Here is a 15,574-nt window from a genome sequence, read left to right on the forward strand (position 1 = left end):
ATAGGACCTCTTTCTATGGGGTTTCATTTGGAAGTCTTTTGATGAGAAAAAAAGGACACACTAATAGACCAGTGATGAACCAAGGCTTTGCCATGTTTTAAAGGACAGGGTGGGCAGAGGAGGAGTAGAATGAGCAGGTGGGACGGTTGCTCTCTCAGACAAAGTGGGTGTGCACCCGCTGTGCTGGGCCTTCTGTGGCCGAGGTCACCTTCAATAGGCGCGATTATGTTTGAGGATCAAAGTAAAACACCCTAAGATCCAGACTAGACCTAATTTCTTCAGGAGACCAATATTGCAAACTAATATTTTTGAAGAACTAGAAATGTTTTATTGCCTTATATTAAAGAGACTTGGAGAGATTTAGCAAGTTAAACCGTGGAATAGCTGGACTCAAATAAACAACAAAGTTGGCTACATTTGATGGAACCAAGTCAAAAAACAAGGTACTTTTCAGCACAATATGCAAATCATCTGGTGTTCACAATATTGTGTGTTTTACAAAGCTGACAAATTGTATATAGTACTATACTTTTAGAGCAGGACTATACATTCAGGGCCAATTGTTCTTTTTCCAAAAATTAATGTATTTTCATGTTTCATTACTTTATTAATGTTCCAGTCTTCTTTATTACATTATGATGCATCCCATCATAGGAATAAAATTAAATTACCAGTTTAAAGCTCAGATCATTCCAGAGACATTGAGCTTTAGATTCTGATTCCCAATATTCACCTCATTGACAGAGTCACTGAGACATGCCTCTTTTTTCAGCAGACACCTAATTCCAGGTAAAGATGCCTTACCTTTCAGATGGTTCAGATTCTGACAGCTAAGCGTCCACTCTCCAGGGTTCTGGGCCACCATAAAAGCCTCAAAGAGGGTAGCAGGAAAGAGGTTGATTGTATCAATACGGTAGTTCTTATTAGTCAACGTTTGCCCGTGGAAGAAAGCTGCGTGCACGTCAACTTCGTTACCCATACCAAAAAGATACCATTTCACTCTGTCCTCTGCACACATGGAGAGTCCTGGGAGACTTCCAAAAGCGTGTCCATTCACAGCTGTGGATCAAGAGCAGAGCTTGTGACTAGCAGGCATTGGTGCCTGGGATAGTGATAGTTACCTCTACAGAAATAGGATCAATTGGGATGGAAAATACCTGGCACACATGCTGCCATTCCTCCCTCCTGTACCCACATCAGACATTGCTAATCAATCACAGCACTCTTTCATTTTGGACCTGAATTTAGCCTTGAGATTAACAGATGAACACAATACTGAGGATAAAACCTATTTTTTCTCTTTGTTGTAAACTATACACATTGGTGTGTGTGTATTTGGAAACACAAGTGTGTGCATATATACATATGTGTATACAAAATGTACACACATATAATGAATTGAAAAAAGACTGACGTTAATTTAGAAATCAAATTAATCATGTTGGCAGTGGTAGTATGATGATTTCAATGTTTTATTTTTGCTTATCAGAACTTTTCCAATTTTCTACGATGAATATGAATTGCTTTTGTAATAAGAACACAAAGAAAGTTTTGTTTTGTTTTTTTAAAGACTGGAAGACGAAATCGGAAGAGATATGAAGGAGGAAAGAAGAGACGCAGGGGAAGGGAAGAACCAGTGACCAGATCCACAAAGACCTAAATGTTCAAAAGCAGGGTGGCCTGAGACCCTTCGAAGGAACTTGGGGTCACTGTTCAAACTGGGTGGTCCTAGAGGGGAGGTGGAAATCTCTTCCGGAAGGCGCCAGGAATGCACCAGACGCAACAGAGGTACCAAAGCAGACCTATCCGGACTAGAAGTGTGAGTGTTTTTTTCTAACATCTGTTTTTGTTAGCACATCGCAAAGGCGGGATGAAAGTATGGAAAGAGGACCTTCCAGCCAGAAATAAGCAAAAGTTGGAAATAAAAATCTGCATTTGTTAATTAGTTTATCTGCTTGGGTAGTACAGTTATTTTTGTATTCTCAGTTTCTGAGTAAAGATTATTTTTAAGAAGTGGAACACAAACAAACAAAAATCTATATTTATTGATCTAGTTGGTGTTAAGGGATTTGATTTCTTATGCAAATTTTGAGTGATAGAAAATTTTACTAAGCTCATTATTCTGTGTCTGAGAATTAAGGAGAAGCCCAGGCAGTGGAGAAAGCATTTCTAGAACAAATAAAGTGAACTAAAATATAGAAAAAAATGATGCAGAGCGGAGAGGGACAATGTACATGAAAAAGAAACACCTTTTCAGACTAGAGGTTTGAATCAATTTCCTAAATACAGTTCGATGCTCTACCATAGTATAAATTTAAGCATTTAGTTTAATAATTTTAGGCTGCCTCAAATAATTTTTAGAATGACCTTGGAGGATAATTAAATATATAAATGTAACATGCATATGCATTAAGCCATAATTGATGTTTTGTCTTTATCAGTTTGGAAACAATTTGGTGTATCTGGCTTTACCCGGCTGAGAGTTTCGATTTGGCTTGTTTAGCTGAGTATGAAGTTGCATGTCCAATATGCTTTGTTATAAGGACCACAGATTAGAAACACACCGTTTACTCATGTGAGGGAATAAACCCAGCAGAATTAATGGGTCAAGAAAATAAGATAAAGTTAACACATCTTCTGTAATCTTACAATACATTCGATTGCTCTCCAGAAAGTCTTCGTTCTCTTTGTCAACTTTCTCTGGTTGCGAGCAGTAGGTGTTAATGTTGTCATCTAGGTACCAGCTGAGATTTTCATCCACCACAGAAAACATCACCACAAATTCTTGGTCAATATTTTTTTCTTTTTCTTTATCCAGAGAATCTGAAATGAAAATGACTATTTTAGTAGAACTTAATCTTTTTTTAGAAGCTTTTTTTTTTAAGATTGGCACCTGTGCTAACATCTGTTGCCAATCTTTCTTCTTCTCCCCAAAGCCCCCCCGTCCATAGTTGTGTATTCTAGTTGTGAGTGCCTCTGCTGTGCTATGTGGGACGCCGCCTCAGCATGGCCTGACAAGCGGTGCCATGTCTGCACCCAGGATCTGAACTGGTGAAGCCCTGGGCTGCCAAAGTGGAGTACACGAGCTTAACCAGTGGGCCACAGGGCCGGCCCCAGTACTTAACCTTTAGCAGGTATTTTAGCATGTGATTTATAGTTTTTAAAACTTTTAGTATTTATTTTCCTAACAAACCACAAATCTGGACTAGTCACTCCTGTTTTACAGATGTGGAAACACTTAAGAAATTTTATGTTCAGTATCCAGGGCTTGGAGGACACTCGTATATATGCTGATGTCCACTGATCACATAACTATTAAATGCTTTTTAAAAAATATTGGCTCCTGGGGCCAGTCCCCTGGTGGAGTGGTAAAGTTCGCGCGTTCTGCTTCGGCAGCCCAGGGTTTCGCCGGTTTGAATCCTGGGCGCGGACATGGCACCACTCATCAAGCCGTGCTGAGGCAACGTCCCACATGCCACAACTAGAATGACCGACAAGTAAAAGAAAATTCACAACTATGTACTGGGGGGATTTGGGGAGAGAAAGGAAAAATAAAATCTCTAAAAAAACAAAAAAACAAAAAAAATAAAAATATTGGCTCCCGATCTAACACCTGTTGCCAATCTTCCTTTCTTTTCTTCTTCTTCTCCCCAATGCCCCCCAGTGTATAGCTGCATATTCTAGTTGTAGGTCCTTCTAGTTCTGCTATGTGGGATGCGGCTTCAGCATGGCTTGATGAGCGGTGCCATGTCCACGCCCAGGATCCAAACCTGCAAAACCCTGGGCTGCCAAAGTGCAGTGCGCAAACTTAATCACTCACCCACGGGGCTGGCCCCACATTAAATGCTTTTTGGCAAATGAGAAGGTTAGAATTCAAAGTTGTGTATACATCTTCTGGTGTAAGCCACGAGTTGAGACAATATGTCTTTGCAGGTAACTAATTACTGTTCGAGTAAGAATTAGATTTCAAGCTCCTGACCTATGTTGTCTTTTTCATGATGTTAGAAATAGATATTATATATCCCAACACAAAACAAATAACTACAGATCTATCACCCTGGTGGCCACAAAGGAGGTCACACTTCTCTTCAACGCCACTCTTGGAAGTTAGATACAGCGAGCCTGTTCCCAAGGAGAGCGTATTTCTTGCAGTTTAGTGATGTATATAAATACTTGTTCCATTTGTCCCTTCTTCTCCTTATCCTGTGCTGCTCTTCTTTTCTTTTTTCCTTGTCCCACCACCTCCCTACCTTACCTACTTAATCATAACACGGAAGACTTGACATATTTAAAAAACAAACTGCCCTGTATCTTGTCTTTTGGTTATACATTGTGAGTAACAATGAGAAAATGTACCTTTTTTACAGACTATTAAAGGTCCGATGAGTCCTGAGGCAATATCTTTTGGAGCATCAATGTGAGAGTGGTAAATCCTGGTCACACAGTTGGCATCTTCCACACCAGGACTTTGTTCTTGGCTGGCATGCATTACATATGTATACTGCTCACCTGGATACACTTTGTCATCTGCTTTTTGAAAATCTGTGGTGTTATCAGGGTAGATGGCCCCTAGGAGGCAACATGCAATGAAATTACAAATTGGATATTTTGAACTTAAATGAGAGAATAGATGGTTCATTTATTCAGCAAACATTTATTCAACATCTAGTATGTGCCATCTTGGGGATGCAGTGATTTCCTATTTGAACACAAAGGCTAATGGGTGGGGGTCTGGAAGCTTCACAGGAGATTTTGTTATTATTTTTTATATTTGACTGAGTCTTCAGGGAGCAGTAATAGATAGGTCAGGAGAATAGCAACTTTCGGTTTGCAATTTAGAACACCACTTTTGCCCTAGGGGCATGATATGGAAGCATGAGCAAAATGGCCAACCTCTCCCATAATTTGAAATTTCTTATATCAGATTTTTGCCCAGGAAGTAATCATGGACTTTTAAAATTTTTTACTTTTAATTTTGGAAATTTCCAAACATATGCAAAAGTTGAGAGACTAATATGATGAACCTCCATGTACCCATCAACCCAGCATTAACAATGATCAACTCAAGGCCAATCTTGTTTCATTGACACCCACTCTCACCCACTCCCGTCCCCATCGACTTATTCTAAAGCAAATCACAGACAACATATCAGGTATTCACAAATACTTGAGTATGTATCTCTGAAAGATAAGAACTCTGTTTTTCTTTTAACATAACCACGATACAGTTATCATTAGATAATTAAAAATGATTAATATCCTAATATATCATGAAATTGTAAAAAAGAAATGAGATGGACATCAGCCTTTATGCTATGAATGTAATTGTTTGGTTCAGAAAAACAATCTAAAAATATATGGTCAAAACATTCACCTTCTAAAGCAATACTTTGTTAAAAAAGAAGACTAATAATTAATCAAGTCTAATTTTATCTTAATTTCCAGAGTTGATCCTTATGATTTCAATGAACTATAGCATGGCCCCAGCATTTTTGCTTATGATAATAGCTGACATTTATTGAGCTATTACTATGTACTCTCATTGTCCCTATTTTATAAACGAGGAGACTGAAGTGCAGAGAATTTAAATAACTTGCCCAAGGTCATTCTGCTAGTAAAAGGCAAGGCTGTCCTTGAACCTTGGTCTGTTAATTTCGAAGCCCTTGCTCTTAACCACAACAGAACCCCACCTCTTTTCATTATCATCCTGAAATCCTAAGAATGAGACCACAGGCAGCAAACCTGCTCTTCGTTCTTCTTGTACCATCTTTAAGGCTTCCAACTCCTACATTCAAATGACCCTTTTAGTTAACTGTCTTAGATGAATTGACTCCGGGGTCATGTGCACCTTTTGGCTGATGTATGAGACTACAAAGCTGCTCAGCTGGGACAGTTCATCCAAAGCTAGGGTGGGAGGTGACAGTGGCCACAGTATGTTCACATGTAGGAACTTCAGAGATAAGACAATCCCTGTCTTGAATCCTTTCTTTTCCCTTTGAATTTTTCCTCTTCTAGGCCTTAATGCACGTTGCCTATTTCTCTTATTCTGACTATTTGGCTGGAAAGGAGTTGGGCCCTGGGAGGGAAGTCCCAGCTCTCACTGACTCTCTCTATGCGAGTCCACCCAGAAATCCCAGAAACCCCATTCACACTGCACACAAGCGAGCAGAACAAAGAGAAACACGGCATTATTACGATGAACCAAAACACCTATTAATAAAATAGTGTAGAGCTAAACAGCATAGTTACAGGTCTTATCCAGGAGGGGAGACCATAATCTTAGAGGTTAAAGAGTGCTCTCACTGAAAAGTAAGGAAACTCCAGCTGGAATATGAGCTGAACTTACCCTCATGCTCCTTGTAGTAAGTTACTCCATGCGGATGAAACGTGTAGGGCCTAGAGGCGAAGTTCTTTAAGTGTACGTGAACTTCATCTCCAATTTCAGCTTTGATAATGGGGCCTAAAAACCCCAGCCAGACAGGCTTTTCTAGAATTGTTGTAAAGCTTCCATCTGTGTACTGATGATAAAGGGCCTTCTTGTATAACCTTCCAATTCTATCGGGGCCATTTTGAAGATAGATGTCAGAATGTTCCCTGAAAAGCAAAAAAGACAACTCTATCAGAAGCCATCATTCTAGGAATAACATTATAATTAAAGAAAAATTAATGACCATATCACGTTAAATGTTTGCCTATTGTTACAGGATGCCTCCAAAAAATGAAGATGAGAACTGGCACTAACCCTGCTATTTTAATTAAGGGAGATGTCCCACATCCGGTATGTGGCAGAGAACCATCTGTGAATGTGCCATAAAAATATGATGTATCTTACCAGAGTATTTCCTACATGATTTTCCTATTAAAATAGAGAGGCGTTATAGGATAGAATATAAAATAAAAGGGAAATATTACGTAAAGCAGTTGAGACATTACTCACTTATGATGTCATTCTTTCAGCTACCGTAAAAATTTGAATTTATAAACAATCTGGATATTTGAAACTTCAAAGCATGTGTGTATATATATTTCCTAAAATTAATGATGCTAAATTAATTCTATCATTTTTATTTTTTCAGCAGCGTTAAATCAAGGTTGGAAGTTAGGCATGCAATGTGTGTGGGTTTTAAAATTACCTTTGAATTCAAATTACCCCCGTGTTCTTTTAATCCCTTGCTGCCAAAAATACTTGAACATTGAATGTTTATATTCTGGTTAGTGGCTGATTAATAGTTGCTCAAAACTTTTCTAAAAATATCAGCAAATTGTAGCCAGAAAGAAAAAGGAAAGAAAGAGAGTTTGGTATTCAAACTTCTGAACTGATTCTTATGTTATTGTCCTTAACAGAAGGCTCTGGAGAGCTCGTGGGATCCATTTGGGGGCAATGCCATCCAGCCATTTAGGAGGACCCACCTAAAACCTGGACTTTGCCAAACCTGCACAGCCGAGGTCTCTTTCACCAGACGAAAGACTGCTAACACTCAGGCTGATGATCTGGGGGGGTGTGTGTGTGTGTGTGTTGCCCACTTTCATCTCAGTGACCTTTGATGCTTTACCATTTTCCACTCACCCCTGTGGGGCCGGCTAACCTGATGGAGGAATACACTTTCTCTTTTTGCCTCAGCTGTGAGCCCATCGGAAAGAGTGAGAGAGATTTTCCCTTCCTTTCTGCAAGACAAGAGTAGGTCTCGTCTGCAGCTCTGGATTGATTTTCACTGCTGCAGAGTTTAAGGGCCTGGTTTTTAAAAGATTTGGGGCTCGAGCCTAATGCTTCTTAAGCTCCAATGTGCATGGGAATCTACTGAGGACCTTGATGAAATGCAAGTTCCTGGGCCCCTGCCCCACTGATTCTGATTCTGTGCATCTGGGGTGGGGCCCAGGCACCTGCATTTACTAACAAACACCCCTCCGCTCTGGGCTCGTGGGTAACCTGAGTGGGGTAGGCTCTGAGGTGAAGGGGAGGAGAGCTGCCCAATCCCAGAGGCAGTGGGAGTCCTTGAGTCCGTGAAACAGAAAGGTAGCAGTTTCTGTTTCCAGGCCATGCCCTGGTAGTAACCAGACTTCTGCTGGTGTGGTTGCATGGGGATATCAGAGTTACCTGAGCGCTGGGACCAGTGGGTATGGCCGCTTGGCAGTGGTCCTGGTGGCTGTGTTTGGGCAGTGGAAGCAGGTGTTGGAGATAACAGAGCCTCCATGTTCTGGACTGACGAAGGGGCATGGACAATGAGCATCTCATAGTTGTCACCCTATTCCGAGGGCCTTGATTTTCCCAGATTGTGTAAACCCCAAGATTGTCAAATTGTTCACTGACAAATGAATGAGCTGGGGTCCCCACCCCCTATCCTGGTGTGAAGAGAGTCAAGCTGGAAGTTAGAAGAATAAAGAAAAGGCATCTTGCATAACCGGAGTGGAGTGGCAAATCTATGCTTATGCCTTCATTGCTCCTATTTGTCTTCATTTCCTAATTGTTGCAGTTTCCATTTTGTTAGAACAAAACAGAAAGAAGAAATTCAGGAAGGCTCCAAGAGACTTCAAGGACATCAAAATGCACGGACAAAACAGCCGGACAGGGGTATGAATACTTCCCCCGAAACCTCAGCATTCTCATGGACAGGAGTAGTCTTAGACGTTTTATGAACAGCAAAATCCCAAGGCACTGAAGCCGCTGAGATTAAAGGTAGAATCCTCCAGTCCACACAGTGAGAGGAGGTCAGCGAGAGCACAGCTTCAGTCAGAGCACACCGAGGGGGCGCAAAGCTCCGTGTGCAGCGATGGACTCCTCTCCGCTGCCACCAGGGGAGCCCGGACCACTGAATCGCCCACAGGCCCGGCTAAACCCGGGGGTAAACTTTCTCCAGGGTCTGCATGCACTCCTGTTGCGAGGAGCCTGGTCCCCATGATATTTAAATAGAGACTCTAATCTGTGTTCTATCATGCCCTGATGCACATCTTACATAAGGCCAAAGTTTAAAAATAGCCCTCAAATTCTTAAGGCCTCATTTAAATACAGTGTGTATTTATGTTTTCTGAATGTGACTCTAAGGCACTTAGGAATATGTCATATCCTGTTTCAATAAACCTCGGTGGGCTTTGTCCAAATGCTTTCATTGCGTTGACATTCTACTGAATTAATCATTTCCTGGAATAGGAGGAGCCTGGCCTAAGCTTTGGGATTCATTTTTTATATACAAAGATGTTTAGGGGGGTGAAAATTACTTTTAAAATAATTGATCTGAAGTTATAATATATTCAGGGTTTTTAACATTTGAAATTCCTATTATATACATAGCAATATACAAATATGTTTCCCGTCTTCTCTTTTTTTTGGGAAACAAAACTGTCTTCACCAAATTGGGAAATATTTCACACCATGTGATCCCTGTGGGGGAGTCTATTTGCTCATGTTCTGTCTTCAGAGGAACATCAAAGGGTCATTAGGGGATGTTTATTTAATTTCAGGAGCACAGCTTGGGGACAAAGGGTCAGTTACTGAAAGCATGCAGGAAGCTTGCCAGACACATATTCAGTCTAAAGAATCTATTATAGTTGTTCTTTGAACCAAACAAATAATTCATATTAATTGTAGTTCTTCCTGTTGACAACTGTAACGTGCTCTTTTCTGCTCGTTAAAATAGATATATCCCCTTCTTAGTAATCACATCCCTCTTTTTTAGCCCCCCAATTCCTATAATCCTATAGCCAATTCCTAGAATTTCTGGTAGATTCAGACCCAGAAGTGAGTTTTCAATGGTAGGGAAATTTTAAAAAATTTTATACTGACTTAGTAAGATAATAATAACGCTACTCTCGCCCATAAATTCAGAATGCACTCAAGTGGTCTTGGTTTCTGTTTAAAAATGGTTACTAAAATGTGGGTAATATACATGGAAAGTGTCCGGATTCTTGGCTTCATTAATTGAGACAGTATCTTAGTTTACTATGGCAGCATAACAAATTATCACATAGCAGCTTAAAATAACACCCATTTATTATTTCACAGTTCTACGGGTCGGAAGTCTGGCACAGCAAGACAGGGTTCTCTCCTCAGGTTATCACAAGGCTGCCATCAAGGTGTTGACGGATCTGAGTACCTGTCTGCAGGCTCAGTGGAAAAATCCACTTCCAAGTTTACTCAGGTTATGGGCAGAATCCAGTTCCCTGTGGTTGTAGGATTGAAATCCCTGTTTCCTGCTGGCTGTCAGCCGAGGGCCTCTCCCAGTTCCTTCAGGCCACCCGTACTCCTTCTCAAGAGGCCCCTTCCATCTTCAAGTCAGCAACAGTTTTTAACTCCCCATGAGATCTCTGAATCTCTCTGACCTCCTCTTCTTCCACTAGAGAACTCTCTGCTCATCGTCTCCCTGTTTTAAAATCAACTGTGCCATCGACGAGAACCTAAATCGTGAGAGTGATGGCTCATTATATTCACAGATTCTGGCGATTTAGTGCAGGACATCTTTGGGGACTATTTAGAGAATTCTGCCTACTACACATCGGAACCACAAGGAAAACAGTCAAAAACTAACTGGTAGACAAAGACTCAGCCTAGGTGTACATAGCACAAACTGAAGTGAATTATAGGTGCTAACTAGCCTCACTTCACCAGTACAGCAAGAAAACAACATCTAGTTGTCAACTTCCTTCTGGATAAGTTCTGAGAGAAAATAGCGACTGCGATAATAAATTGCAGAGCTTGAAAACAGTGAGATGTTACGGTCTCCTAATGAGCTCCTTCATAACAGGCCGTCGTGCATGAAGTGTCTGTCCCACACTAGCTGTTGCTTACAAGGTTTTATTTGGCGACCCTGAAGTATGAGTCATTATAAGTGACTTTTCCCGATAATTTTAGCTAATAACTGTACCTCTTTAAGAATCATTTAAAAAAATTTAAGACCATTTTTGAAGGGGTAAAATGAATGCCTTCAGTGCAAGTTTTTCTTTAAGAATATTTAGTTTCCTTTCCTGTTTTCTTAAACAGGGGATTCTGGAAAAACATTTCAACTTTTTCTCTGATGATAACTGTAAATATTAAAATTTATTGAGTATTTTTGGCATCCTGATCATCATTATATCCATATCATAATTATAATACTTATCGTTATACCGGCGGGGGTGACGTTCTTAGTTTGTTCTCTATTTCTTTGGCAGAATTTGAGCCGTTATTTCATTTTGGTGATTGCTTCTGCTTATAATGACATCTTCAGTATACCATTTCTGATTTATTTCTCAAACAATGGTCTGGAAAACTAGGTAACAAAGTTTGTAAGAACTGTGTGTTAACTGACAGTCACCAAGCCTGAGTGAGCGCCTTCAAAGCCGATGTAAAAGGGTTTTGCAATGGCTGTTCTTGTGCTTAAATAATTTTTCACTTACTTTTAGCTTCCTGTATGTCACCAGAAAAATACGTAACTTGCCAATAACAGGAGTATTATTTATTGCTATTAGATAGCCAATAAACTCAATAAATATTTAATTAATGCCTATTATGGTCTCAGAACACATCATTGTGTTTACTAATTGCTTTTTAGATGTATGTCTTTTATTCTTATTTAAATATAAGTAACAGGAGCAGGAGTTATATTTTATAGAATCTTTAACTATAATTGATTTGTTAATGTGACAGATAAGGCACAGACCTAAGTAAATAGCAGTACTGAATATAAGGAAATTACTTTCCAGCTCATCTCATCAGAAATAAATATTACTGGTATTAATACAAGAGAGGTAAATTCTATTTTACTAGTAAAAACCAAAAATCCATACATTTTTCTCCTTTAATAGCTGTCATTGTTTTCAGTTTTACTAACCCTATACGTAACTCTATAAACTCATTTTTCCTGTTTTGTTTCGTTGTCTGAGTTACTCTGCCATGTGAATCTGTCCACATTAGGAGTACGTGAAGTTTTTACAACACAGCCTATAATTTCTTCTAATTTCCTGTATACCTTGTATTCATTCATTTTCATTTACGCACAGATGTTTGTTTAGTGTCTCCTGTGTTCTAGGTACTAGTGACCAAGCAGTAAACATCACAGAGTTCCTGCCGTCTCCATACACATATTCCTCTGCATTGTCCCAGATCTTCAGGGTCAACCTCAGCTTAAATTTAATCCTCTGCCTGGCACCCATCTTGCATTCTCTCAGCCTAGTTTCTCAGCCTGTTTGTCTCCACTCCTTTTCAGCTGTCATGCAACAAGGAAGCCAGTCGTATCTGGTGATAGCCTATCATCCTTTGCTGACTGGATGGGCGCCAGGCCTGAATGTTTTATGTCCTCCCCAAAATTCACTTGTTGAAATCCTAACCTCTGATGTGGTGGTACTCGGAGACGGGGCTTGGGGAGGTGCTTGGGTCATGAGGGTGGAGCTCTCCTGAGTGGAATAAGTGCCTTATAAAAGAGACTCCAGAGAGCTCCTCAGCCCCTTCCGCGATGTGAGGACACAGTGAAAAGGCTATGAACCAGGAAGAGAGCTCCCACTAGAACGTGACCGTGAGGTGCCTTGATCATGGATTTCCCACCACCAGAACTGTGAGAAACAAATTTCTGTTGTTGATAAGCTCTCCAGTCTGTGGTATTTTGTTATAGCAGCCAGAACGGACCAAGACAGCTGGTCATGCTGGTAATCGGAGACAAACAAGGGAGCGAGAAGATGCCACCTAAACTCATCTCTATGAAACATTTAGCATAGTGTTGGCAAAAGTGCTGAAGCTCTATCCAATATTCACTGTTCAGATGTATAAAAAAATCACAGGCAGTGAGCAGTGCCGTCTAGACTTTGCACGACTCCAGGCTGTTTTGCAGCCGCAGGAGATTACCAAGCCAATGGTGCATGACGTGCCCAGCTCAGACAGGACACAAGAGTGCTTAAAAACAAGGAATTCTCTCCCTGCCACCCCGCAAAAAAATGCTTAAGAAGCTCCCGCTCTCTTCTATTCTCTGATTTCTAGAATTAGAACCTTCTTTACTGAAGCGTGCTCATGACAATGTCTTGTGCTTAGTTTATGCCTAGTAAAGCTGACTCAAGTTTTGATCATGAATAATGGTAGAGGGATAGTAGGAGGGGCCTGGAGTAGGACAGTATTTTGTTTAAATGTGTCTGGTTTTCCTATAAAAATTGCCTATAATTTACACTATATTTAATCAGGGAAAATACTGAATCCACACAAAATAATGCTTCTGGTGAAGCCATGAAAATATGTCATATTCCTAAGAAGAGAATCCCACCTCAAAACCAGTTAAAAAAAATTTCAAGAGTACTAGTTTGATTTATAATCAGTTACCCTTAGGTCAGAAACTTTCCTTACTGTATATTACTAAATTACTAACTTAACAATTAGATACTATTATCAGCTTTGCATTTATTTTTTGCTGTGAAAAATTTCAAAGATACATACAGTTAATGAGAAAAGTATATACCCACCAACAGAATCAACAATCACGAAATTTGGCATACCTGTTTAGCTATTTTTTAAAGACACAGTCTTAGCAGCTGGTGGTCATTGGGCTCATTTATCATAATTAACATGTGTTTTTACGTGTCGCCACTAAAATACATTTATCACCATTAAAATACATTTTTAAATGCAATGAATATTGGTTTTAAGTGCCAAATTTCAATTTGGTGGTAAATGTTTAATTAACATTATTAAAAATGATGATCTCTTAGCAGGACTAGAAGGATTTACGACTAGAATATACAACTATGTACTAGGGCTTTGGTGAGGGAAAAAAAGAGAAAGAGAGGAAGATTGGCAACAGATGTTGGCTCAGGGCAAATCTTTCCCAGAAACCCCCCCCCCCAAAAAAACCAGGGGCGGTGATGTCAGCAGGGGTAGAGGCAAAGAAAAGAGCAAAAAAATGATGACGTCAGTATAGATAAACTTCCATCACAAAAAACTTGAAGGAGAAATGTACTCTGTTTTTCTGTATGGCAAATATTACTTGAAATAAGGGGGCTTTCGACTGAAACATGAAAACCTTTAAGTTACATCCACTTTTGGGGGGGGGCCATCATAATAGATACCTCACATTTTTGCACATATATGACGTGCCGAGCACTGTACTAAGAGCTTTCCATGCACCCGCTCTTCAGACAGTCGGATGAGGCTTTTCTGTTACCTCCGTTTTACAGATTAGCACACTGAGGCTGGGAGAGAGGAACACAGTGAACTGTCCAGAGTCATCCAACAAGCATTAGGCAGAGGCGTATCTGTTAAAGTTATATTTGCTTTCTATAAAAGATGTGTCAAAGGATTAAAAAACTTTTTATCCTTACCACTATTAATCAGTAAATGGTAGAATAAATGCAACATTTTATACATTCTTTAAATTTAAAAACTTCTGCATAAACAGACAGAAAGACTGAACCCTGGTGGGAGATGCAATAGCAAGAGGAGAGGTAATCGAAGGCGGCACAGCTCCCAGGAGCTCGGGGAAAGGAGCAGGGCAGCCTCTCCGAGACACAAACAAAACCCGGGAATTTGGGGGAGGTTTACTAAAGTGTCTTGGGTTTCAAGTCCACGTTTTGCAGTTTTTGTATACAACAAAGAAACATTTTATCTTATAGGCTTTATTTTTTAAATTGATAATTTATAAAGTTGGTCTATAAACAAGAAAAATAGTGACTTACGTGTCAACTGAAATGAGTTTCTTTTCCCCATTGTCAGAGGCATAGTTCCAAGTTGTTTCAATAATTCCAATGTAATAGTGCTTATTTTTCGCCCAGGCTGAGTTACAACATAAAAGAAAAATACCAAGCAAAAAAGTCTTCATTTTTTTTTTCCTCTTGGAGCCTTAGAAGCAATGGAATGAAATCAGAAGCAGGCAATTTTATAAATAAGGCTTTCTTCCTTTATTTGCTTGATTGACAAATTTAATGTTTCGCAAGAATAAATTGTTTCCTTGAAGTAAATAACATTTTCCACTCCGGTTCTGTTCTCGTAAACCCAGAAAAAGACTAGTTTTCGCTTGCCAGGCTTCTCCGATTACAAACAAAAAGTCAACAGTTATTGTTGGAGGCTCTAGAGTGTGCATAACTCTGTGCCTTCGTCCATTCATTGTACAAATTCCAGGAGGGCAGAGATCAGCCCTAAATGCTTTCTTTGTTTCTCCAACAATATGCCACAGCAGAGTGCCCTGCACACAGTGAACTGTAATAAATCAGAATGAAGATTATGCAAAATGAATAAAAACTTGTAGCTCTTTACTTTTGAAAAGCCTAAAAATACTTAATTGCAACTTTAAGATGCAACACGTGATATTTAGCATGCCAAACACAAGTACACCAAAATAAAAATTTTATTTTGAAGGATTTATCTATTTTGTAAGCTCTGAACATATCTGCATAGAAAATTTACCAGATTATTCTGGATTGCTGTATGTAAATAACTAGCAGAGCATAATAGGGGTTGATAATTCTGTTTTATTTTTATTCTTATTGAGGTAACATTGGTTTATAAAATCATAGAGATTTCAGGTGTACATCATTATAATTCATCATCTGGATACATTACATTGTATTCACCACCCACTCTAGTTTCCATACATCACTTACCAATACCCCTTTACCCATTTTGCCTTCT

The 15,574-nt window shown here is 39.6% G+C and overlaps 1 protein-coding gene across 4 annotated transcripts in view; it reads right to left on the reverse strand.

The window, feature by feature from the left end:
• The window catches only part of CP (ceruloplasmin), a 59,916-nt gene extending 44,936 nt beyond the window's left edge, over nucleotides 1-14,980 (reverse strand). For 2 of the 4 annotated variants that reach the window (XM_046684862.1, XM_046684881.1), the window contains exons 1-5: nucleotides 14,623-14,980; nucleotides 6,347-6,594; nucleotides 4,357-4,569; nucleotides 2,650-2,823; nucleotides 805-1,059 (exon numbers count right to left, since the gene is read on the reverse strand). In XM_046684862.1, the coding sequence (XP_046540818.1) occupies nucleotides 805-1,059; nucleotides 2,650-2,823; nucleotides 4,357-4,569; nucleotides 6,347-6,594; nucleotides 14,623-14,765 (1,033 nt within the window). In that variant the 5' untranslated portion in view covers nucleotides 14,766-14,980. Of the gene's footprint in view, nucleotides 1-804; nucleotides 1,060-2,649; nucleotides 2,826-4,356; nucleotides 4,570-6,346; nucleotides 6,595-14,622 lie in introns of those variants that run through there. The other 2 variants (XM_046684871.1, XM_046684887.1) reach the window with 2 other exon arrangements.
• Between the last annotated feature and the right edge of the window lie 594 nt (nucleotides 14,981-15,574).

The sequence above is a fragment of the Equus quagga genome, chromosome 1 (genome assembly GCF_021613505.1).
Source record: "Equus quagga isolate Etosha38 chromosome 1, UCLA_HA_Equagga_1.0, whole genome shotgun sequence".
NCBI lineage: Eukaryota > Metazoa > Chordata > Mammalia > Perissodactyla > Equidae > Equus > Equus quagga.